Source organism: Glandiceps talaboti, chromosome 6, assembly GCF_964340395.1.
Source record: "Glandiceps talaboti chromosome 6, keGlaTala1.1, whole genome shotgun sequence".
Lineage (NCBI taxonomy): Eukaryota > Metazoa > Hemichordata > Enteropneusta > Spengelidae > Glandiceps > Glandiceps talaboti.
In genome coordinates, this window is record NC_135554.1 from 25,285,622 (window position 1) to 25,312,695 (window position 27,074).

General features: G+C 33.5%; 1 protein-coding gene across 1 annotated transcript; it reads left to right on the forward strand.

The window, feature by feature from the left end:
* The first annotated feature begins 66 nt into the window (after positions 1-66).
* On the forward strand, positions 67-25,884 carry LOC144437015 (telomerase protein component 1-like). The gene is made up of 24 exons (XM_078125883.1): positions 67-104; positions 1,653-1,892; positions 2,270-2,338; positions 7,110-7,216; positions 9,222-9,355; positions 9,925-10,055; positions 10,700-10,795; positions 10,978-11,070; positions 11,573-11,766; positions 12,752-12,863; positions 13,446-13,553; positions 14,125-14,298; positions 14,924-15,111; positions 15,998-16,170; positions 16,748-16,922; positions 17,355-17,475; positions 17,690-17,818; positions 18,141-18,259; positions 18,637-18,769; positions 19,665-19,781; positions 21,105-21,248; positions 21,650-21,730; positions 22,115-22,273; positions 23,559-25,884. The coding sequence occupies exons 2-24, from the start codon at positions 1,695-1,697 to the stop codon at positions 23,652-23,654; spliced, it is 3,051 nt and encodes a 1,016-aa protein (XP_077982009.1). The 5' UTR covers positions 67-104; positions 1,653-1,694; the 3' UTR covers positions 23,655-25,884.
* Positions 25,885-27,074: the final 1,190 nt, after the last annotated feature.

Here is a 27,074-nt window from a genome sequence, read left to right on the forward strand (position 1 = left end):
TGAGGCCGCGTGAAAGTGGATTGGCTCAAGACTCAGAAGGTGTTGCCGGAGCTTCGTAAGTGTCGCCTTGTCGTTTGCGACCTGTCTTTGGACCCTGCATATAGGTAAGATAGCTGATACATTCTTATACTTAACAATATAGAATGTGACTATTCGAGATACTCAGCAAATTGCCGCATAATCGGAGTGAAATGATGCAAAGGTACGGTAATTGTTGCGCTTCTCAGCTGTTGACATGACTACGTTGTCAGCAATGCTTACGTACATATACATGTGTCTTCGGTATGTTGACCTTTATTACGAATAAAACTGGGTTTAGTGTTCGGTCTTACACGATCACACCATGGAAGTATCACGATACGTTCATGGTCACACTGTCACCATCACTAAATAGTCTGCGATGGATTGAATGACTGCGTTTTACTGCCACTATTTCTTGATTTTATAGTTGTTTCCCCTTGCGGCGGGTTGCACATAATAGGTGATTACATAATAACCTGTCGGTTATACTTTCATGATATATACATAAATTAAATTTCATTATACTAATGTATTTCTATACGTACACCATTTTCGGACAAAGCAGAGAAATTACGATTCATAAACCCGTTTTTATTGCAAGTCACCAACCCTTCCTCTATTTTTTCCCCTTCAAACTGCCACATTTTAACTTTTTATTAAAATATTAAAGGCACTTCTTAATTTTATATGTAAAAAGCTTTTTTCTCAGTATATGTTTTTCATTGGATGTCAATTTCTAGTTTTGAGCATGTTATGTGATTATTTAATTTGAAATTGACATCTTTCACCATCAACAGTGTTTTATATTTTTTTGTCATGGAAATTGTTAACAACTTTATTTTGTTTGTTTGTTTTGTTTGTTTGTTTGTTTGTTATTCATTTACCTATTTACTCATCAACAAAGCCATTTATATGGTCACTCATAAATGAGAGAAAAATGCAAATATTAAAACTAGTTAAAAACTACTCCATTGATTATGTTAATTTTACTCAAAATGTATGTAAGTGTTATTAAAATTATTGTTTAGACTAATCATAATTAGGTAATCATCAAACAGCTCTCATGTTCCATTTATTGTTTATGTCTGTTTAAATTTGAATGTCTGGTGTACTGAATGGTAATTTTATTTTGAGATGCAACAGGTGTTACACAGTTGTATGTATACACACATACTTAGTATGATTGTTGGAGAATGATATTGTGAACTAGGATGATTTTATTTATAGACAGTGTTAGGAAATGAAATAAATACAAAAAATTTGTTGTAAAAGTTGAATAGATGTGTATGACATCCTGATATGGACACAATGTTAGTAATATACATGTATATGATACAAATTTGATTATAAAATGCTTTATGTGAAGATACCTATGAATATGAACTATGAATAATGATTAACTTTATTTGCATATTCAATATTATTATAATTTTCTTGACAAATGTATAAGGTGTGAAAAAACTTGTTTTTTTATAGAGATTTTAGATTCTTTGTTCTATCTATATGTGTTGACTACTGTCAGGTTCATAATATATTATTATACATGCATAAAACGCATTCTGTGTGAGATCTAATTAATTCATTTTTTACATGACCACGAATAATAAATTACTTAATTTTTTTTTTTACAGATTTTTCATTTGTGGTTGGGTGATAAAGACTGCATAGACAAGATGGGTTGTGGTTCATCCCACGATTACAACTACAGCGTTATGCAAAGCTGGGATGAAGTAGAGAAAACATGTACTGTCAAAAAACGGTCAGCTAAAGATAAACCTGTAATCAAGAGATCAGGATGGAAAACCATTAGAGTATTTGTGTCTTCTACATTTAAGGATTTTCATGCTGAAAGAGAAATCCTCATCAAACAGGTAAGACAATAGATATATTTATATTCTTAAGTCTTGTGTATACCTGTTTTTACTTAGTTTATAACTGGTTATTGTATTTCTAGATTTCAGAGTATTTTCAGCCAAATACCAATTCTCTTACTTCTAATGAATTGGACAATTGTCACATGTTTATGTAGTTGTACTTTATGATATTAACATTTTGGTTTTTAATTGGAAATGGTAATTTTGTCTTTTAATCAGAAATTGTCATTTTGTCTTTTAATCAGAATTTTTTCCCTTTGCCATCTTTACTTTTTGATGTTTGATTTTTGCCACTCACTTATATACATTCCGTTTAGTTAGACAGACATATTGGTTGAATTTATTCAGTGCTCCATATTTTCTGTGTTTACCAGGTGTTTCCTGATCTGAGAGGATGGTGTGAGAAGAGAAGACTTCATTTGGTGGAATGTGATCTCAGATGGGTAAGTTGGTCATTTTTAGATGCAAAGTGATGAAATTGAGACAATCCAGATATTCAAAATTAGTTTGAGGTATTTTAAGCTTTTGATAAAATAACCCTATAAAACATATCTTATACATGATTGTTGATATCAATGAGTCAGTAACAATGATATTCAGGGCATACCTGGCAAAAACAAATGGCTACTCTGCAATTGCTTGCCAGCTACTTTTTCAAGAATTTGTTTCAAAATTCCTGCTTTCAACCATTATTATGTTTCCATTGTTCAGCACATTCACAGATAGCATTCACAGTTTTAAGACAAAGCAATATTGAAATAACATACTTTGTAATCCTTAAATTTCAAGTAAACTCCAGGGTCAGAAGGGGAAACCGTCTCCTGTACTCACACCCCCACTAATAAGTCATTCAGCTTCTTCATATTGATAATCACCTGCTTATGAAAACCTATTTTTTGAAATTAGCTACATCACTTGTCGGATATTTCACTTTAAACACTTTGATGCCAGTTTTGTCTTGAAGATGAAATTGTGTACAGCATCTTAAGGATCACACTAGTAAAGTTTTAACAATTCTGGGTACCTGCAATAGAATATTATTGCCAAGATGCATTATAACAATAACTAACATTCAATTTTTGGTCACATCATAACTTCCGTTCCACGGGCTACACATGCATGAGAATAAGTCGACTTTCTTGTTCTATTTTGACCCTATAGCACTTGTACAGTAAGGTAAAATGTTTATTATAGGTAGTGAGAATTCTAGAAGTTTCAATTTCAAATGAAATGTCAGAATAATTCCTAGCAATGTACATTTCTCAAAGTTGAACTGATTTTGTCCAGTAAAAGAATGCCACACATGAAGTTGAAATGTTTGATTTGGGCTTAAAACAACATTGTGTGAGTATTGATTGGTTGGGGTAAGGTACAACAAATTGCCACTGTTGGGTGAGGTATGAGTAATTACTAAATTACATAAGGTACATTACAGCCATTATTTACAGCTGGTATCCTAGTCACTGTAGCCTAGGTGTATCATTGTGTTATGTCATAAGAGGTTACTTTGTCTTAGTGAAAGACTTTGTGATTTTTGCCATCAAACGTTGTTATGTGTACTCAGTGTAGGTGTTTACTTGTCTCTAATAGTAACTGTCAGTGTATTACAGTGACTGTTTTGTCATACGATTTTTCCATGTCTTGAGTTGGTGATGTATCTACACCGCAACACTTGATTTGCTTTCAAAACTTGTTGTTTTTAGTAGATGTTTACTATACCAGGTGTCTTAGTAAACTGTCGATGTATTACAATGGCTATGTGTTCTGTCATATGATATTCATATCCCTGTCTTTATGTGATTGGTGTATCTACATTACAACACTCAATTTGTTAAAAAGTTGTTGTTAGTCATTGCATGCACCTTGTGTCCTAGCTAGTAGATGTCAGTGTAATACTATGCCATACCATATCATATATTATCATAGGATTTGGATGTCTCTGTCTGAAATACTTGATGTATCCACATTGCAAACTTGTTATTTTAGTCTATGCACATCAGTCCATTGTTGTAATTGCTACAGTTAGTGTAAATACTGTGATGTGATTGACTTCAACTTGTAGACTTGGGTGGATAATTATGTTATCTACTATAGAAACTAGATTCTTTCAATCATATGTTGTTTATTCACTAAATGCTAGGGTTCTGATACATCGGTAGAGTTGTATCTTTTGCTACCATGTTATAAACTGAAGACATACTTGAGTATATACCATTTTTTTAGTGAAATGAATCTAAATATAAAAACAGTTTCTGTGAGAACTAAAACCGATAAAAATAAAGAATTGTACATAGCCAAACTTATAATGTAGCATGACTGTGTACATGTGCAGAACTTCAGATTTATGGATAAGTTTATGATAGCATAAGTCAACATCAACACTGACAGTAAATGTGATAGGAGTAATTCAGATGTCAACACTAAAGACGATATAGTTATTGTTGAAATAACTATTTTGATAAGATGACTTGATAAATATTTGACAGTATATATGATTTATTTGCATTCATATAGATAACAAACAAAAATTGATGTAGATTTTGAATGATGTCAATCTGCAAGGTTATATTGGTTCAGGTAATGACATTGTGATGTTTGACTACAACAAAAAGGCTATTATTAGAAAACATGGAGCCCATTGGATTTTTTAGGAGGGGGCAGGTCTTTTTCAAAAGACAGGTGTTTTAAATCAAATTTCTTTACGAGAAGTAAACCATGTAGTTTTAAGCTTTAAAAATAAGGAGAAGTATATATGCATTGCAATACAATTATAGGAGGTACATGTAGAGCTATAACTTAGAATTAGGTTTGAGAACCAAATTCTCCGACTGTATACACACTACTGTGTCCACTATTTCTAAATGCACTGTTTATATACTGGTACATTAATGTACTTTAATTCTCATGAATTTTCCTAACTCAAATATTCAACTTACAAGAGACGCAAAGACAAGAGAATCCAGATTTCACACTGAAAGTAGTGGAAATAGTAATGGTAAGCTAACAAAAGAAAAAATAAGTAAAAAACAGTAAGCTAAAAAATTATCTTGCTACCTTCTTGACTGTCAAATTGATGTGATATATTGCTTTGTCATAAATTTCTAGATTGTATAAATATGGAAGTATGGTCGGTGATATTTCCATGGTATAAAGATTTAATAGTATTAGCACCCTGCTAAGAATATGTTTGTTCTTTGATTGTACCTGACCCTGTATTTCTAACTTGCTAACACTTGAGTCCATGTATAGGCCAGTAGGTGTTGTAGATATAGCTGCCATTGTTACATGTTATTTGTACAGTACTTTCACTTTAGTACAAAAGGACCTGTAGTGACAATAGAGTGTTATATAATTCCATAGATACCCAACAATAGAGTTAATAGGTAAGACAGGAAATACCACTAACTGTTTGTAATAGTGTCAATGCATGTATCATACATTGTAACTATGACAACTGTTGTCTGTCCTTCAAAAAAACAAGGTTTATTTTGTGTTTTTGAAAACCGATGATTTTCATATTTATTTTATAAGAGATGACTGAGTTCGCATATTTGAGTGTGTTGAAGCATTTTAAAATCAATAATAAATAGGAAACCAGGTTTGAGATTTCAAGGTTTGGTATCGAAAGAACCTGAAAACAATTCTACAAATTGAGTTAAGATAGGAAATGTAAATTAGAACAGGAAGAAATGTGTTTGTTGTTTTTTCAGATAGGTCTTATTATTGGGGACAAATTCTCTCATTATAATTGAGACACTTGGGTTTGTGTGCATTGAAAATTTTTCCAATCAATAGAATACGTAGTTCAGGAATTGTTTGAACTTCGATGTATTAGGGGAGACTCAGACAGCAGCTGACTTCAAGAAACTCTTCAAACCTCTGGGTTTAAACCTCAGAAATAAAGTTTACAGTATAAAGAAGCCGTTGTTGCTCTTTAGTACATTTGATAGTTTTAAACAACAGCAGTTTTTAGGAAGTGAATCCCAGATTTTCACAGACACGTCTTGTCAGTATCATCAGGGGTATAGTATGGTGAAAATGTGGAATTCACTTCCAAGAAATGACCCAGAGTCCATGAACATTCATTCTAGAACAGCAGTTTTTGTATCAAAGAAAGTCTATGTTTTTCATAAGGGTTGTAGATGTAATTTAATAGAACTCAAAAGGATTTCACCAACAGTTTTATCTAAATATTCCATGAAAAATATGCAAGAAATAACTTTTATCATACCATACATGAGCCAAGTTGAACATAAAATATATGTTCTACGTCACGACTGCACATCTATGTCTCTACAACATGTGCCTACATCACTGGTTCTGCTGTGTTCACAATATGAATCAAAACATTCAAAATTGCCATTATTTTCCATGATTTTTCTTTGATATTACTGGCGCTGGTATAATTATTTTATTCTCCAATATTTTTCTTTGATATTACTGGCATTGGTATAATTATGTTAATTTCCCCTAATTTTCTTTGATATTACTGGCGCTGGTATAATTATGTTAGTCTCCAATATTTTTCTTCATTCAGCCGGAAAATACTTGTGACCTAAGGTCACAGGGAAAGTAATGGCAATTTCAAATGTTTTGGCTCATATTTCGAACACAGTCAGTAGAACAGTAACGTATATACTTGTTGTCATGACATAGACATGTGCTGTCATTGGCTGAATGAAGAAAAATATCAGGAGATATTAACATCTAATTATTACTGTCACAGTGTTATATGTCATGGATTTCTATTAAATGTCCTTTGGTAGGACCTAGAAATGAAGATGGATTTAAAACATAGCACCTCACACATTATTCAGAATTCATTTTAGAACTGTACATGTTGAACAAAAATTACATGTGTGTACATTTTAACAATTTAGTTTCTCACTCTATTTGTGTTATTTGAGCTCTATGTGAAAATACTCATAGAAAAGACAAATGATATCGTACTAGTAGCACTAATTTACTGTTAAGCTCCAATTGCCAGATGTTTTCAAGATGAGCTGTTCATGTTAAAAATACTGTATGTATGTATGTATGCATGTATGTATGTATGTATGTATGTATGTATGTATGTATGTATGCATGCCATGCATGCATGCATGCATGTATGTATGTATGTATGTATGTATGTATGTATGTATGTAAGTATGTATGTATGTATTTCATTTCCCCTAATGTTAATTATGTATTTCAACTGTTATTATTTTGCAGGGTGTACCAAAAGACACAACATCAGAAGAAACATTGAGGATATGTCTTGGAGAAATTGACAGATGCTATGCTGATAATGTCATGCCATTCTTTCTAAATCTTACAAGGTAAATAACTAGATCATGCCATTCTTCCGAATGTTACTAGATCATGCCATTCTTTCCAAATCTTACTAGATCTTGCCACTCTTTCCAAATCTTACTAGATCATGCCATTCATTCTAAATCATACTAGATCATGCCATTCATTCTAAATCATACTAGGTCATGCCATTCTTCAGTGTTATAGTTTTGATACGTATCTTTCATTAAAAAAACAGGACAAGGTCGGTATTGATCCCGTCACTTTTCATGGTGGATATCACATCTCTATTTTTATATAAGATTATTCTATACAAATATTAGTTATGCTCCATTTTTCTCTATTTTTTTTCTAATTTACCTTGTAATATATTTAGGGACAGCATTTTAAAACTATGACAGGGTTGTTGTTGAGAACCATGGGTTAAGAACTCATATGTCAGTATTAAGTACTACCAAAATGTGAATATATTGAAAGAAGTACAGGATAGAATTGTCGATTGAAATTTAAGAAATGTGGCACCAAAATTATGTTAGAAGGTCAAATATGGTGTAGAACTAGTGTTCATGGGACTGTTTCAAATATACATGTGTGGATGTAACGTTGTGGTAAACCTAAATAATGAATAGATATGGCATTAAAAGGAATTATAGCTATCCCAAAGGTGATGATTATATGAAATAATTACAGTAACTGTAAATTCAAAATGAAGAAATTGAAGAATCATGACTGAGTTGTAGTCTAGTATAAACTGTACAATTTTGTGATGAAAATAAAGAATTTAGTCTGTTGATTCGGACTAAGTGAAACCTGAAACAGGAACTGAAAGACATACAATTGTTCTGGTAGCCTTGTAACCGGCATTGTTCTGTTCGTATACATGTATGTGTGCCATTAACCATCCCTAGTTTGTATTCACATCACAATAAAGGCTGCTAAGTAGAGGCATAGTATCACAACCTGTTTCGATGTAGGGTTATGAGATTTAAACCTGAAATAAACTGTAAAATAAATGAACATTCATTCTGACAGTAAAATACAGTTTACAAGTTATAGGTGATAGATTTTATCTCAATTTAAAAAAAAAAAGATTTGCATTATTATTATTATCCTATGCATAGCAAGTCAATTTGTCACAAAGACTGTATGCACAATAGTCAGCCATGATGTAAAAGTGTAGGCCATTGTGAAAATATTTAGGGTAAACTATGTGTTGCTATGCAACAAGTGAGGTCAGAGGTCATGATAATACTCTTGAAGAAAAAATGGTGTTTACACATCTACTTCATACTCAGATATTTCAAACTATGTTGACATTTGGTACAAAATATTCTCTGGTTTTGTAGTAAAGCTCTTCAATGGAATAGTGCCGAGACTAACAGTAATCCCCCTGATAAGATTTCTTTTGCATACTTAGTACATGATCAATATTTTGAACACAGGTTATGCATTTATTGCCGTAAATTGTGCCAGGAAGGGATTTCATATCACTATAAAGCATACACATTATACTAAATAAAGTTACAGGAATCCCATCAAATTCAGTAAATTTTGACTGGTGCCCTTAAATATAATATTCAATATTAAATTCATAAAATTTACAGTTTTACAACTTGAATTATTGTACAAGTAAAGGTAACACAGGGGGGTATATTAGTGCCAAGTTATTTTTTTAAAAATACCACAACTCCCTCTGTGTTGATGACCTGATTGTGTTCTTACTATAGCCTTGTCTTATTTTAACATCTACATCCACAGTTACATTCAAACTAGGCCTTAGTAGTCAGAACAGAATATAATCAGGTTTCACCAAACCCGTCCCAAAACACAGAACTACTGTAAAATGTGTCATTTTAACATTTTACAAGAAATTATAGAAACCTGTAGTTTTAAACAGAGTAACTATTTCTAACTTAAGTGTTTATCATTTCATTTCATATTGTCCATGCGTTGGTTACAAGTTCAATATAAAATGACAAGAACTTGCTCCTTGGCAATGAGGTTGAATTTGAAACCTTTTATTGATTACAGTGAGAGATGTGGTTGGATTCCAAGTTCAGCTGAAGTACCCCAAGCCCTGGTCTCTGAATATCGCTGGATTCAAGGCCTGTCTGTCACTGAGATGGAAATTATGCATGGAGCATATCGCATTGATAATCCCAATTGTGAGTAATAAATGACTTAGCCAACTTACATCGTTGTATAGGTGTAGAGTGTATAACATTACAAGAACACACTGACGTTATTGTCCTCTTTTAATGTACTTAATTAAAAACAAAGAAAATGAAGTGAAAAATGCCATACATATACATATACATATACATATATACATGTACATATACATATACATATACATATACATATACATATACATATACATATACATATACATATACATATACATATACATATACATGTACATATACATATACATATACATATACATATACATATACATATACATATACATATACATATACATATACTTATACATATACATATACATATACATATACATATACATATACATATACATATACATATACATATACATATACATATACATATACATATACATATACATATACATATACATATACATATACATATACTTATACATATACATATACATATACATATACCAATAAAAAAATATATATAATGGACTACTACGAGGTATATTATATTCCAATATCACAGCATTTCACAATAATAGTCATGTCTTATTTTCCAGCTTTGTTCTTAATGAGGAAATCCAATTTTATAAACTCTGTTCCACAAGAATATCACGGAGATTTTATTGATCCTAATCCTGTTGCTGCTGAAAAGATGAAAATGCTTAAAGATATGTTGAGGCAAAGGCTGGTGAGTACTGCTGTCAGATTATTCATTTTCTCACACAACCTAATTCTTTGATTGTTATAATGTTATGATATTGCATTGTATATTCTGATACAGGACTGTTTCTACAAAGATATAACAATGTTGCATTCTATAAATATTGATACAGGACTGTTTCTACAAAGTTGTTACAACATAGCATTGTATAAATACTGATACAGGACTGTTTCTACAAAGATGTTACAATGTTGCATTGTATAAATACTGATACAGGACTGTTTCTACAAAGTTACAATGTTGCATTGTATAAATACTGATACAGGACTGTTTCTACAAAGTTGTTACAATGTTGCATTGTATAAATACTGACACAGGACTGTTTCTACAAAGTTTTTACAATGTTGCATTGTATAAATACTGATACAAGACTTTCTACAAAGATGTTACAATGTTGCATTGTATAAATATTGATACAGGACTGTTTCTACAAAGATGTTACAATGTTGCATTGTATAAATACTGATACAGGACTGTTTCTACAAAGTTGTTACAACATAGCATTGTTCTAACCTCAGCTGTACAGTGGTAAAGAAGTACAATACTGTGTTGCATTGTAGCCATCATAAATCACAATTGTGATGATAATGAATTATGTGTTTAAATTGTAGGGCAACCGTGTCAAATTTTATAATTGTGAATTTGATGGAGTAAAGGATGATGGAATGGTTCGTTTCAAAGGATTAGAAGGTGCATTCTCATCAACTGTAAGTACTAGAAATGTTGTTTTTACGTTGTATTTCTGAACTATTCTATTGACAATGTATATATTTGTACACATTTATGAGTTTCATGTATGACAAGATGAGATTACAAATACCTGAAGACTATGTTATGTTTACAGGTCCTGGAGTTATTTGACTTATAATGTACTATGTTATGTTTACAGGTCCTGGAGTTTTTCAAGAAGGGAATAAATGAACAATATCCGTTAGATGATGCTAAACTGGATCCTTATCAACAGGCCAAAGAAGCTCACGAGGTATGTTACCATGACAACTCCATCTTCTGATGAAATATGATTATCAGTGATATGTGACATGTACCATTGTACCAGCAGAAACATATTATCATTCTGAATTGATAAATATGGCCATGTATTTGAACAGTAAGATGGAGATATTTCAGTTGATTGTGAAATTTAATACAAATGACTTTGATTGAACCCCCTCCAACTCCACCGATCCCTTCCAAATACTAGTGCTTTTCATCATGTGAAATCCTCAACCCTTCAAAGTTTTACCAATGGCAAAGTAAATTGTGTGATTGAGGTTTCATTCTTACCATGCACTCAATCCCCACCTCCAATGTATCACATTCTTAGAATATTAACTTAAAATTCTAATTTGAACAATTACATGTACATCTCTGGCATCTGGTGCAAGTGTATTAATGTGAAGCACTTACAAGGTCTTCACTGATTGGTCTTCATACAGACCAAGTTGTAGTAACTTGTAGGTAAATATGTACATGCTTTCTTGTAGTCATTTATGAAGAGTCGCTGTGTGATGGTCCTTGGTCGAGATGATGTTTTACAAAAGATAGCAGATTATGTTAAAGGTGTGGCTGAAGACAAAGCTATGGTATTGTTAGGTGGTCCTGGTGTTGGCAAGTCTTCCATCATGGCTAGAACAGCTGATGTAGCATGTGGTAAAGCTGTTTCAAAAGAGATACCTGGGTGAGTTGAGTTGAGTTGAGTTGAGTTGAGTTGAGTTGAGTTGAGTTGAGTTGATAAATGTTACATTATTTAGGTGGCAGCTCAAAATTGGTCATCTATGTATGACACTAATATGATTTTCTATAAATAAACATTAATTTACATTATTATCTACTGTTGATTCTTTAAGTTCAGCCATAACTGTTATCCAAATAATCTGTTAACAATATTTTGTTTAATATTCTGTAGTTACTAGTTTTACTTTTATATTCCATGAATAAACAACATTATTTACATTATTATCTACTGTTGATTCTTTAAGTTCAGCCATAACTGTTATCCAAATACTTTGTTGACAATATTTTGTTTAATATTCTTGTTTTCCTTGAAAATGAAAAATATCAGTATTAAAGGGAAACACCACTCCAGGAACTAGAGACATTTTCATAAACTGGGTTCTGGAGAGCCAGTTCAAGATTTTACATCACCTACAATTACTTGTGATTTCGGAGAAACATCAAGTTGATCTTGTGCCTTTTATAGGGTATCTCGGATCGTGACCATTGCATCATGGGAGTCAGCAGAAATGATATATTCCTGGTTGCACAATGAATATTCATGACTCCTAAATGCCTGTTCCCGTCAATTCTTTAAAAACATCTCACCATGAATATTCAGTGGCATTCTCCTTTCCTGATGCAACTTACAAGCATGGTATGCTAACTTTAGTAAGATGCACTGTACTGCATGTTTAGTAAGATGCCATGCATGTTTATGCCAGAAATAGAATGCCTTTAGATATAACTTACACATTGCTGCCACATGTAGGAAATTGTAGAATACAATTAACTCTGTCTGCTATATGTAAATGACTAGTACAAACTGTATCAACAGTAAGTGATTGACCAATACAACCTGGAAATGTTAATAAGTCATCCATGACCATGTCTTTCTAAGTATAGTAAAATCTGTGAATGTTACCAAATGTTGACATTTGATTTGACAGAGGTGGTGATGCTGGTTGGTATGTATTCTATCACTTTGTTGGCGCCATTCCAGGATCAACTGACTTGGAAAGATGTCTCAAGAGATTACTTAAAGAAATAGGAGCAGTCACTGTAAGTTGAAATATAGTTTTTGGTACAGTAGACTTTGTGAAATAGGAGCAGTCACTAAGTTGAAATATAGTCTTTGGTACAGTAGACTTTGTGAAATAGGAGCAGTCACTAAGTTGAAATATAGTCTTTGGTACAGTAGACTTTGTGAAATAGGAGCAGTCACTGTAAGTTGAAATATAGTCTTTGGTACAGTAGAACAAACAAATATGACATGAAAAATAGAGAAAAACAAAAAAATCACACAATGAAAACATATGTTTTGGTTAAGTAAATATCTAATTGTATCATTGTCAATCTCTCAACTAATCCATCAGTCAATCAATCAATCTATGTATTAAAGTGTCAGTTGACCAATTAATGAATCAGTTAATTAACTAATCAAGCAGTCAGTAATCAACCAAATAGATTATTTCATGTCATAAGAAGTGTCCTTTTGGTATTATCAACACGCAGCATTAATAGTAGTCACTGTTTCTGTGTGGGATATCATTAGTAGACATTGTCATTTACATTAAAATTAAAATCACTAGGCACATTTAGAGTATTTGTAACATTAAATATGTATGTATTATTTGTTATTAGGAGAACACAATGCCAACAGACTTGGAGTCCACCTGTCAAATGGTGTCCAGTTCATTGACCAATGTTAACACAAGACCTACAATCATTGTGATAGATGCTGTCAATCAAGTAAGTCATGTGATTTGTCTAGCCAATCATTGTGATAGATGCTGTAATCAAGTAAGTCATGTGACTTTTCCTTGTCAATCACTGTTATACATGCAGTCCATATAGTAATATCATATGACTGGTCTTCACTAATCATTATAATGGATATTGTCAATCAAATTAGTCATGTGACTTGTCTAGCCAATCATTGTGATAGATGCTGTTAATCAAGTTAGTCATGTGACTTGTCTAGCCAATCATTGTGATAGATGCCGTTAATGAAGTTTGTCGTGTCACTTATGCTATAAAATCATTGAGATATGATAAGTATTAAGTGGTCACAGCCAATTATTCTGATACAGTGAGTGTGTCTTGGAAAGTCTCTTCATTTGGTGCTATCAAGCAATCAAATAAGTCATGTGACCCTGTCAACTTAGCAAGTAATTGAGATAGATGCTGTAAAGCAAGTAAGGCCAAGTCATGTGACCTGTCATGTGACCTGTCATGTGACCTATCATAACCAATCCAGCATCAAAGTCAAAAAAGTTCAGTAAAAAAATTGAGATTTTACATTTGTTTCCTCTCCATCAAGTTTGATGATGATCACCAAGACAGAGCAGTGAGTTGGTTACCAAAGAAACTGGCTCCACAAATCCGAGTTATCCTGTCAATGATTGATGACTCAGCTCCTCATAAACGACTCAAAGCTAGGACTACAGAACCTTCTGAACTTCCAGTCACACCATTGGATATGGAGTCTAGAAAGGTAATTTAAACAGTTTAATTTAGTATGATGTCACTTCTTATATGTACAACTGTAGAATTTTCTCTGCTAGAACCCCTGTTCGTATGGAATCTTGGTAAATCAACATTTCTTTATGGTGTTACTTCTCAAATCTTGAATTCCAGAGCTAGGTTCCTTTAGTGCAAGTATTTGTATACCATGTTGTAGTGTCTGGAAAGGAACAGCAGACACTGTTAACTGTGTCACTTCTCAACCTAGAGTTCCCAAACTAGCTCCTCAGTTCAAGCACGTGTATATACACCAAAATGATACGAAGTCTGGATAATGATTTGAAAATTCACATGTTGTGGCCATTATGACACTTATTACCCTAGGCTCTCAGTATGTATAGTCATTACACACATATCGGACTAGACCTCAGATCTGTGCTTAGAAGGTTGCCAAACAAAAGCTAAGGATGACAGTACTTCTGGTCTCAGAGAGGCCCTCTACAGTTCCTGTGGCACTATACAACCAGTCATTGTTAGCAGAATTGCCCAAGGGTATAGCAGCTACACTAATAATGTAGAACCTGATGAGCTGTTCTTTACAAATATTTCAACCATACCAGTGTTAATATGATCATTTTCACATTTTTCATTTCAAGGAAATTGTGACAGGAATGCTGGGTAAATACAACAAGAGACTGGACAGAGAACAAATGAATAACTTGCTGAGTAAGGAATCCTCCCAGAATCCTTTGTGGCTTGCTATTGCCTGTGAGGAGCTCAGAGTGTTTGGTGTATTCCATAAAATCAATGATAAAATCAACACACTCGCTGATGGGTTATTGGAGTAAGTATTTTGTTCCATCATGTCATGCATACAATTTTTTCACGACTATACTAAATCCTGTGTGTATTTCAAAATTTTCCAAATTTTACTCATATTAGGAGCTTATTGATAGCTACTTTCTTACTTGTTTTGTTCATAGAACCCAGGTGTACATTATAACTTGTCTTGTTCATAGAACCCAGGTGTACATTATACATGCCAGATGAGCTTCTTGTTAACATGCTTATATTTTTATCAGCCATTTCAGAAGGTCTGCACTGCACAAGAACAAAGAATACCTGAATCAGTGGAATTTCATTTTTATCATAGAAATTAACAGGATACTCATACACCATATACCAGTTTCAGAAAAACAAAAGAACTATATAATTTTGCCACTAGGGGTGCTGTCTAGAAGTAGTTTATTGCCCACAGAGACAAAGAATATGAAAATATACCTGCAGTGGTTGAATTTTCTTTATCATAGAAATTAACAATGAGTTTGTTGTAGACACTCGTACACCATATAGCAATTTCAGAAAGAGAAATATATATATAGTGTGGCCACTAGGTGCACTGTCCCAGCATATGGCTCAGATGTTTGGTTGATGATAATTCTGTACCATGTATTTCTTGGCCAAAAAGCAATGGCTTACTCAATGAGTCCAAAATTTCTGTCAATTTTGTTTCGGGTGGCAAATTTTTTAGAAACTCATGGGGTTGTGTAAAGCACAATTTTTGACTGCTTGCAGCTGTTTGATTTTAGCCCTCATATTTTCTCCACTGAGGCATTCAATCATGTTTCTTTTGGAAATAACTGTAAGATGCACGACTGAAATCTGTCTTATTACTTTAATACTCCTCCCCCATCTAATATTAAATGTGTATTGGTGTTGTATTTTTATAGACTTTTAGCCCAAGTATTGATGAGATTTGAGGAGGAGAATGGAGGCCAGTTATTGGTTGCAACACTGAGTTTATTAGAGTGTTCAGCTACTGGATTGTTAGAAACAGAATTATTAATGATCTTAGGTGACGAAGATAATCTGATGCCACCAGACCAAAATGACCAGGAAAAAGGTAACCAATTTCAAAATTTTGGTTGATCAGTGAAAGTAAGAATTAGATACTATTCCCCTCTCCAAAAATTTTCCTAGTTCAGCCAAGTATAATATGAGTGACCTAAGGGGGCTTCGTCACTACTAGTCTAGCGACTCATAGTGACAACCCTTAGGTCACCAGTATTTTCCAGTTGAATGAAGAAATATTGGGGAATAATATAAATATACTATTGGCAATTTGAGTGTTTTGACTCATATTTCGAACACAGCAGAACCAGTGATGTAGAGACATGCATTGTTGTGACATAGATGCGTGTTGTCATGACATAGAATGACCAGAGTATATATTCCATATTATTTAGTTGAATCAGGCTTGTGTATGGTGTAATAGTACCTAATCTATATTGAGTTATTTTACTATATGGGATCTACAATGGCATTCAAAGGTCGTTATGTGTTTAGTAATGCGATAGTTCATTAACCATTGTCAGAGAGTTTGTAAAGGAAATAAACAAGTTGCTAGGCAACAAACAAATTGCTCTACATCATCCCAGCAATAAGTGTAATAACCCACTTCTGTTTTTGATATGTTTCAGGTGCCAGTGGGAAGGAAGGTGGAGCTTCATCTGGTCAGTTTAATAAACCTCTGCCACCGTTCAAATGGGCTGCTGTGTATAGAGCCTTGAAACCATTCCTCAGACCATTTGGTGATAGTGGAGAGGGACGTTTAGATTTCTATCATAGATCACTTAGTAAAGCTGTCCGATACAAGTAAGTACTTCTTGTGTTATTAGTTGTTGTTGTTGATATTGATTACTATGGTAGTCATGGTGATTGTGTCACTGTCAGATACAAGTAAGTACTTCTTGTGTTATTAGTTGTTGTTGTTGATGTTGATATTGATTACTATGGTAGTCAGGGTGATTGTGTTGGTGAATGTTGATGATGTTGTTAGTAAGAATGAAAGCAGTGATGGTTGTGGTAGGGATCGTTGTGCAAATATACTTGTCTGTAAACTTATGAATATCTTTTACCTGTAGAGATATGTCTGAGTTATTAAATTATGATATCTGTGTTGATGGGTTTATAAACAGATGAATGCATGGGTACACTGTAACTGTACATTTAGGAATACAATCACATTACCCTTAAGAGTGGTAGACTTGTTGTAATGATGTATGTTTCTTTGTCTCACTCACATAGATACTTTTTAAATGATGATGGCAATGAAAATGATGATGACAGTAAAGATGTTTATCACTGGTGGCACAAGAAGCTGGCTGACTTCTTTGAAGTCTCAGTAAATCTTGACAGGAAACTTGAGGTGAGGCAAATACAAGTATTCTTTATTCACCTTGGGAAATATATTAACATAAGGAGCCTTACCACTATGAGTGATAGGAACCGATACTTCTATCAGATATACCTATTGTAGGACCATTAACATGTAAGGGGGCTGCTTATAAGATGTAATTGTACTGTCTTTGGTTGATCTCCTGTAACCCGTATAATATAAATCATGTTTCTTTATCATCCAGGAATACCCACATCATCTGATTAAAATCAATGATACAAAGAGACTCAAGGAATTCTTGACACAATGGCCGGCATTTGACAAACTCTACAATGAGGAGTATAGTTCTAAACTGCTGGCATACTGGAGAAAGGTGAGAAGATTTTTTTGCATTGCAAGTAGTAGTCTTGCTCAAGTCTCAAGGCTCAAGTCCTTTCAAGTCTTTTACAAAACTAAGCTAAATATCAAACTCAAAACATGAGACTTAAAACATCTCTCTCTCTCTCTCTCTCTCTCTCTCTCTCTCTCTCTCTCTCTCTCTCTCTCTCTCTCTCTCTCTCTCTCTCTCTCTCTCTCTCTCTCTCTCTCTCTCTCTCTCTTTATTGATCAATGGATTGGTCAATCTTGATCTTTATATTGTAATATACTGATAGGGATATTTTTAAATATTCATTAAGTTTATATGTACTCCCTAGGCTGGTGGTTATACTGAGATGGATGCTAAATACAAGCAGTGCCTACTAGATGTGGAAAACAACCCCCAAGCTAACAGAGAATTGCTGGCTCTCAGATGTGAACATATTGCAAGAGTTATGTAAGTTGTACAATCATTTAGTTTCACCATTTTTGTCTTCCACTAAATTTTTGTACATAAAGAAATACGACTGAGTTCTAACATTCTTCTGAGTTGGATTGTAATGTTATATGTATATGTGTAGTGCCTTATCAGCAATTTGTTACACCAGGGAGTAAAAGATCATGATAAACAGAGAAATTTGTCACAAGAAAATAGTTTTAGCAGAGCTTAAGAGGCAAACTTAGTAGGTTGATAGAATTGTGTTGTATGCTAAGTTGTAAGGACAGCATAGACTAACATGCAGCTCTGTAATTTATAAAGTCAACTGGTGATGAATGTATGTATACTTTTACTTGTACATGTTACTAGACATCAAACTTTGATTCCACCCCTAGACTCCAAGCAGGTCAACACCAGAGTTCATTGGAAACCCTGCGTAAAGCCATGGACATTGAAGAGAATGAATTGGGAGCCAGACCAGAAAGAATGGTGGAACTTTATTTCATCTGTGCAAATATTTATGCTGAGGTAAACTTAGGCTTTGATTTACAACTTCTGGTCTAGTTTGCAACTCTTTACAATCATATTGTGGTATATATAGCATGTAAACTGAATTGTGTAATATTTCATTATGATGGCAAACTTTCAACTGTTTATCTAATCCACTATGATGAATTTCAAAATAGTCTTTACTATGAGATGCAAGCTATAGACCTGTTGCCATAGATACAAGCCATAGCTCTGTTGCCATAGATACAAACTCTAGACCTGTTGCCATACATAGAAGCTATAGACCTGTTGCCAGTTCCAAGATTACATTGTGTGGGCCGTACAATGCCATGTGCTCTATATGCATGTAGGAAGTTTGCACACACTACTCAAAGGGATGGTTGTCACCTGACCGTACCCTGGGTTTACCAGTGAAATCCTTCTCGTCATTGATGGCGTTTAGTCTTTGTTCTATAAAATCACTCACAATTAAAGAGGTCAATATAATTATCTTTCTGCCATTTCATGATTTTTTATGTAATAAAGACAAAACAAGCCTCACCGTAACAACATAACGTAAGTGACTGACGTTGTCTCACACAATGCATCTTGGAACTGGAAAATCAACTATTCTTGTACTCTTGTACCTATTAAATACTGATATGATAGCAATGACCAAGCAACATTAACTAGAGTTATTCTACTCAATTCACCATTCAATTTTTAAAAATATCTTATTGTCTGATTTTATCCAAGTCACAGAATTGTTGTTTTGTATTAACATTGATAAATATCTTCTTCAATAAGTACAACAAATTTAAAAGCATACTCCAGATTTTGTATCAAAATATACCTCTTTCAGAGATGAAGTGTATCTGCTTTGTTAGCTAAGAGTTGATTTCTCAGTACTAAGTTACCTTGACGACTTTTGCAGATTCTTAAGTTGTACAGTTTCATACAACGGAATCAGCTGAATGAACTGCGTCCAGCTATTGAGTATGGTAGGAAATCACTCAAGATTAGAGAAACGTTGACAGGTGACATACACAAGGTATGTAAATCGGTTTATTTATCTCACAAATAGAGTGAAATATCATAAAGGACTGGTGATCCAAACTAAATACTGTATATGGTTGTTCAATGTGTGTGACAGTGGTGTGTCTGTTGTATAGATATAATCACCCTGTAATCAAGATGGTATAAACATTGGAAGTCTCCAAAAATGTACACTTCAAGATCCTAAGTCATCAGAAATGCCACCCTGCTGTGAGTACAATTTTCAGTACCTGCAATAGCATTTCACCTCATGCTAGCAGGTCAAAACAGAACAAGAAGGATGACTTATTCTCACGTACACTTATGCATGTGAAGTGTGTGAAGCGAAAGTTATGGTGTCAACCAAGAAATTTAATTTTCATTATTTTTATGATGTGCCTATAGGCAGTAATATTCTATTTCAATTACCGAGAGTTAAACCAACATCCATTCAATACCTTACATCAACATGTCGAAGCAACATTAGTTTTAATTTATGTCTGTCTTAGTAAAACTGAGACCTTACTTGCCAGAGTACTGTAGTATATATCTGTTGCTTGTCAGATGATATCACACAATCCATTGCATATTTGGTCACAAAAAGAACTGTCAAGTGAAAACTAAGTTTTTATAAATTTACAAACTGGAGACAGTTAGATATTATTTCCCATTATTTTTGTACACTCAAGGAAAATATGAGGACCTAAGGGGCCTTTCTCACTACAAGTCGCTAGACGCGTAGTAACAACTGTTACGTCACAAGTATTTTCCAGCTGAATGAAAAAAATTATTGGAGAATAACATAATTATACCACCGCCAGTAATATCAAAGAAAAATGGGGGAAAGTAATGGCAATTTTGAACATTTTGACTCATATTTTGAACACAGCAGAACCAGTGATGTAGACACACATTGTCATGACATAGACACGCATTGTCGTGATGTAGAATGACCACAGAATATGTTCCATATTTTTTGTTGAACTTGGCTCATGCAGGGTATAATTGTTGATAAAACCCTTTATGTCAGGGATATTTGGATCTAGGAATGGATCAGACAAGCACTGTCAAGACCCCTAATACTAGTATTAGAGATATTTGGATCTAGGAGCAGGGTCAGAGACAAGTGTTGATAAGGATAAGGCCCCTTATGTCAGGGATATTTAGTTGGGGAACCAGTGTCGGGACAAACAATGGCCATTATAGTGGAAATATTTTTATCTTGGACTTTGTTGCATAGAACAGGAGCATTATGTAGCTTTTATCATTTCCAAGCAGAAGAAACAAATATTTCAACTAACACACAAAATAGTAAGTATTGTTTGTTTTTCTCTTTTAGTTTAAAATGGGTCTGACATTGACGCAACTAGCGTTTAATTTGGAGTCTTGGTTTGGTCTTGGTGGTGATTCCAGTTTTTCAGGACAAGAAGCTGTAACTGAAGGCAAGAAACATATCAAGGATGCCATTCGTATATTTAAAGAGGTAATCTGATTGTTATACTTTTTAAAAAATAACTTTTTAGGTTGATTTTATTTTTATAAGTGAGATTTATGATGTTCAAGCAAATAATTATAAAATAATTAATGGTGAAATATTTATTATCTTGCAAACATAATGTGATCATGATATATTCAAGAAATGGTGATGTTTTCTACAACTGTTTGAGAACTTTGGTTGGTAACACACTTTCTAGAAGGGTAGTCTGTGGTTTTAACTCTTTCTTTATTTAGCTACAAACTCTCTGATATTTGGAAATGATAACTATATCTTTACTTTCACAAAATGAAAATTCTTTTGTTATTGTTTATATTGTTGTTGTTGTTGTTGTTGTTGTTGTTGTTGTTTTAAGTAAGTTGTAAAATGAAAGTTGTTATTTGTTCCAGCTTGATGATTATGGCCATGTAGCAGAAGCCATTATGACAAGAGGTGTATTGGAGCCAAGAGGAAGTATTGAACAGCAAAAGGTGTGTCTGTCTGTGCATATGGATGTGTGTGTATGTACATGTGTAAATCTGCACATGGTGTAACTATCTGCATGTAAATGTACATGTATGTGGAACGTGTGTGTGTGTGTGTGTGTGTGTGTGTGTGTGTGTGTGTGTGTATGTGTGTGTGTGTGCATGTGTGTGTATGTGTGTGTGCATGTATTTGTGTGTGTGTATGTCTGTCTGTCTGTCTGTCTGTCCATATGTGTTTTTAGTGTGGCTGCATGAGTACATTAATCTCACATAAGAATTATAGTGTAAAGGAAACAACATAAATCAAATTATTGTAAATTTATCTTAAAACATGATGAAAGAATAGAATAATTCAAACGTTGTTGTGTGTTGTTTCTCTCACCAACCAAGGACTATGAGGAGGCAATGGAGCTATGTGTTCAAGCATACGGTGAATACCATGTATTGATGGGTAGATTGCTACTGAATACAGGCATCTATTATGAAGATAGTGGTAGCTATTACAAAGCCTATGATTACTTCAAGAGATGGAGACACACCACTGAGGAGGTGAGTTTTCAAAATATTGCATGCTGGATATGATGTGTGCTTGACAAACTGAGATCAGATGATTGGAAAGGTGTCTAAATTACGTGTAGTGTTGGGGAATTGGTCAAGATATTTCAGATTTGTGATGTCTATATTTGGTCACAAATTAGCCTGGTTACTGTACTGCTGTATTACATTGGTAGCAGTTGTCGTACCTTGATTAGCCTGGTTACTGTACTACTGTATTATATTGGTAGCAGTTGTCGTACCTTGATTAGCCTGGTTACTGCACTGGTAGTTGTCGGACCTTAAGAGCCTTCAAAACCAACTAGCTTGGTCTTGAGAATTGTTAGCACTGATTCAGTAAGCCATGCCCCCCTAAAGCAGTATCAAACACTTTTGTGTTAAATTTATTAATTACATGTCAATTATCACATGCACACTTCATGTGTTAACTTCTATAAACCTAGATTTTTTTGCTACTAGAAAATTGTATAGTTGTGCTACAACGCCATTGGTGCTATTTTTTGCAGGCTTATATTGGGTGCACATTTCTAAATTGTAATTACCAACATGTTCACATTCTCAAAACAAGCACTGATTTTTAGGGCTATGAGATACAATGACAGCTACTAATGTAACACACTGTAAACAGGCTAGTCACAAATGTGATTTATTTGGGTCAAAAGACGATAAATTATGATAAATTTATAATTCGTCAGACTGGATAGATGGTACTATGTGAAAAATGTACATCTATGTACTTAATGGATTGTAGGGTCCTTAGGGTGTTGAAAAGGTTATACAGGTTTGGTTTTATATTAGTTCCAAAATTGGAGTGTAAATAATTTACCTGGTATATTTTAGCTTAATCAGTCGGCCTTCTTCTGAGGTAAATTATCGTTTGTATTAGTTCCAAAATTGGAGTGTAAATAATTTACCTAGTATATTTCAGCAATCGGTCAGCCTTCTTTAGCAGAAATGAGGTAAATTATTGTTTGTATTAGTTCCAAAATTGGAGTGTAAATAATTTACCTGGTATATTTCAGCAATCAGTCGGCCTTCTTTAGCTGAAATGAGGTAAATTATTTACGTTCTGATTTCAGAACTACAATAATACAAAATAGGATTCCAGAGCAAGGAAACACTAGTTTTGGTTATACAGAGCTATTGTGTTGATATGGGTCTCTAGCAGTGGTAACTGATACTTGTAAAGCGCTACTATGATCACAACATTCTTTGTGGAAGACACTTCTAATATGCACCATAATAATAATGTCTTATGTTGTATTTGATGTTATTTCAGATCTATGGATTTGAACATCCTAAGACTAAGCGTGCAATTGAAACTATGGAGGAACCCATGTATGCAAGAATTGCCAGAGAAGTTGGTGATGCATAGAACATATAGTGAAATCCACCTTATGATAATAAGACGTACCCCAACGTTTTTATCCTATTATACAGTTTTATATATTTTATTACAAATAGTTGTGTGTGTCAACAATATAAAAGGCTATACATATTTCATAGATAATTTGTATATATGATATTTCTTTGTGATAGAAGCTTATGACCTTGAACTTTAAGACTGTAAGATACGTTGTGTTGTTCTGCCTTCATTGACCTGAAAGGGATTGACTGATGTGTTAAGGTGTCCAGACACAATGAACTTTAGAGACCACCTTGAACTTAGACCTGGTAAATTTATTGTATATCAGAACTGACTGTTCAACTAACTTAAGGTGTGTATTTTACAAAATTACATGTCTGTATAACTATATAGTATCTGTGTATGTATATGTTGTTTGTTCTGATAGTAATAGTATTTATATACCAAGCATAATGTAAATAGAAATGAAAAGAATGCCTCAAATAGGAATTTCTTTGATGACAAATGACTGAAATTGCATTCATATTTCTAGTGGTGTTGACTGAAGAAATAGCATGACATAGTCATGATGTAATTATAATATGAGATGGAATAAACGAGTATAAAATGCATAATATCTTGGAATGTGTAAAAAGTTGTAGGATATCAAGGAGTGTAAAATAAGGTTAAAGAAAATGTCATTGCTTGACAGTGTCAATTCAGTGTGTTTGTCTAGGTTAGGAAACCTTGATAACAAAGAGAGGCAAATGGGTATAATTTGCATATATTCCAATAGAATTGACTAATCCTGCTTTATAGGAATTCTGGTAAAATGACAGGTGTAGGTGCCCTCATAGATTTTATCTACTTAAGCTATACTTGTACTGCCTTGCAGAAAGACTCTGAATTCAACATGTACATGTATAAAATGATTCACTTGATCCTTAAAGACCAAAGTTTCAATCCCAGGTTCTCATATTAGTGTCACTTTATCAGTGGTGTCATAAGGGTCACAGAGGGTCAATCTTTTGTTCTGAATCAATATTAGCACAGTTCTGCCAGATAACTGTTCTTAACATGTAGATATGAATACTAATCTGATCTGGGTCTCCAAATTTTATATTTCATCTCTCAGGAAACTAAACCTGGAAGGCATTACAGTCATTACAATACAATTTATATTGAGATAAGACCAAATTAAAAGAGAGTACTTATCACATAGCCAGAACACTCAGGTACACAAAACCCTTTTTTCACAATCATTGATTGGATAATGTCATTGAGTATTCTTCATAAAGGCAACTTATGATTGGGTTGTACTCTTGGCACTGAAGCAAGATTGGCTGAAATCATGGATATTGATTCCAAAGTGAGTTACATTTAGAATGTTATTCCTTCTTTCTCAGAAATATGTTCCTACACATCACAATTATGAGTTTGTTACTAACAGGGTATTTTTAATATTCCAAATACATTTACACTTTATTGATGCAAGCAAAGACAAATATGCAAGTTTTTTTTATCTAAATGTGTACGTATCTGTTCAATCAAGGAATGCTAATTAACAGTCTTTCAAAAATATATCACATTCCTAATCTGGTTACAATGCGTTAACACACACACAAACAAACACACAAATTTGATACCTAAGTGTGTGGTAACAATTGACAGCTGTTTTAGACATATCCTGACTGACTGAGGTTGTATTCTGACTTTATTTTCACTTTACTGTTTTCAATGAAACTTTAAAACTTTTGTACATAATGAGATGTAAATTTTATGCATATATCTTTCTGATGTGTTTACATTAGCCAGTGTTATGGATTTGTATGCACTATATGTAGATAATGACATTAGTCTGTTTTCTTGCCTGGTGAATTAAAATCATAGTAACATCTTGTAAGAGGTGAACTCGTTACACCCAATGGAATGTTCAGAGTTTTACCTCAAACTAACAAAGTCTTAATTTTTCAGCATTTCGGTTATCTATCATTAGTATTTTTAAAATAAGTTTTCCATTATAATTAAAATTTTAGTGTCATTTGGGATATAAATTTCGCTCTCATTTATTTTGCATTAACCATGTTTCACAATCATGAGAGATCTCCCAGACACTTGATTTTTCAACAAAATTTTATTCAGGAGTGTCACTGGCAATTTGCTATCTGGAGTACAAAATTTATAAATGACTTACAGTGTGTTCATATAGGAAGAGACTTTCAACATATGAAAGATATATGTCTCTGAAATGTATCTTAACATTAACTCAGGAATTGAATTTTTTTTTTGTTTACTTGTTTATATCATAGAAATGTACAATGTGTCTCATTTTAACAGGTTATACAATAAATAGATTGTTAGGAAGCTGTACTTTCTATAAGATCATTTATTGCTTAGGCCAAATAAAAAAGTTGTTTGGTTCCGGTTACCGGACCCCACCTAGTTTTTCACGCCAACCTTAAACTTTGTTTTTACATATTCAAGAGAAAAAATAAGAAAATCGTGAAAATTGTGAATTCTCGCAAGAAATAGTGGATGCAGAAACTGACATCAACTGAAAAAAAACAATATAAAAATGTTCTTCCAATCTGTAATGGCTGTACATCTGATGAGAAGAAACCAATAACACAGAGACCATATGGAAAACAACGGAAAAACGTAACTACCTGAACAAGACACTCACATATGAAAAAAAAAATTTAAAAATAAAATAAAAAATCTACCTACCCCATCTATTTTTTAAATCGAATGTAATCGGAACCACACAATTTTTTTTACACCTTAGGTAGATTAGAATTCAGTTGTGTGACGATTATGCTCATCGACCCCCCCCCCCCCCCAACCATGTGTAACATTTAAGTTGAGAACGATCACATTTAGGGGTAACCGGCATTTTCTATATCACCACCTACAAAATGTCATGCATCAAACTTATGAAATTTGGAAGTTCAAAATCCATGCGTGCAAACTACTTTTCAAACCAAGTCATTAACACCTGGAACAACTTACCTGCTATTGGTGTATGTAACATCACACTTTAAATACTTTCAAAAACAGTCTAGACACATATTGGAATGACTATAAGTATATAACAGACTCCAGTGTTTTTGACCACTATTAAATCAACATTTGCAGTATCTTGTTTATCAACTCACAGTTCAAAGTTGTATATATATATGTTATTATCATTCTGAACCCTACAAGTAATTACTATCTTGAACTCTGCAAAAAAAAAAGGATTTTTGGAGAGAGAAAATCGTCACTGGTCAAAAGTGACTATTTCGTGTACTATATAAATCACGGCATGGACCCTTTCGTGTCTGGTCTATGATCCAAGGTACAATACTGGCAATAGTCCAAGACTGACATCGCGTTATTTACCCCTAAATCACAAATGTGCACGTGATGACAGTCACGGGTCTAACCTCTACTTCACAAGTTCAGGACACT

Excerpts from the sequence above, each read along its gene's own strand:
- LOC144437015 (XM_078125883.1), top strand. The coding sequence starts at position 1,695 with ATGGGTTGTGGTTCATCCCACGATTACAACTACAGCGTTATGCAAAGC. Across the intron at positions 2,339-7,109 it reads TGGAATGTGATCTCAGATGG|GGTGTACCAAAAGACACAAC; the intron begins GTAAGTTGGTCA and ends ATTATTTTGCAG. Across the intron at positions 18,260-18,636 it reads GAACATATTGCAAGAGTTAT|ACTCCAAGCAGGTCAACACC; the intron begins GTAAGTTGTACA and ends TTCCACCCCTAG.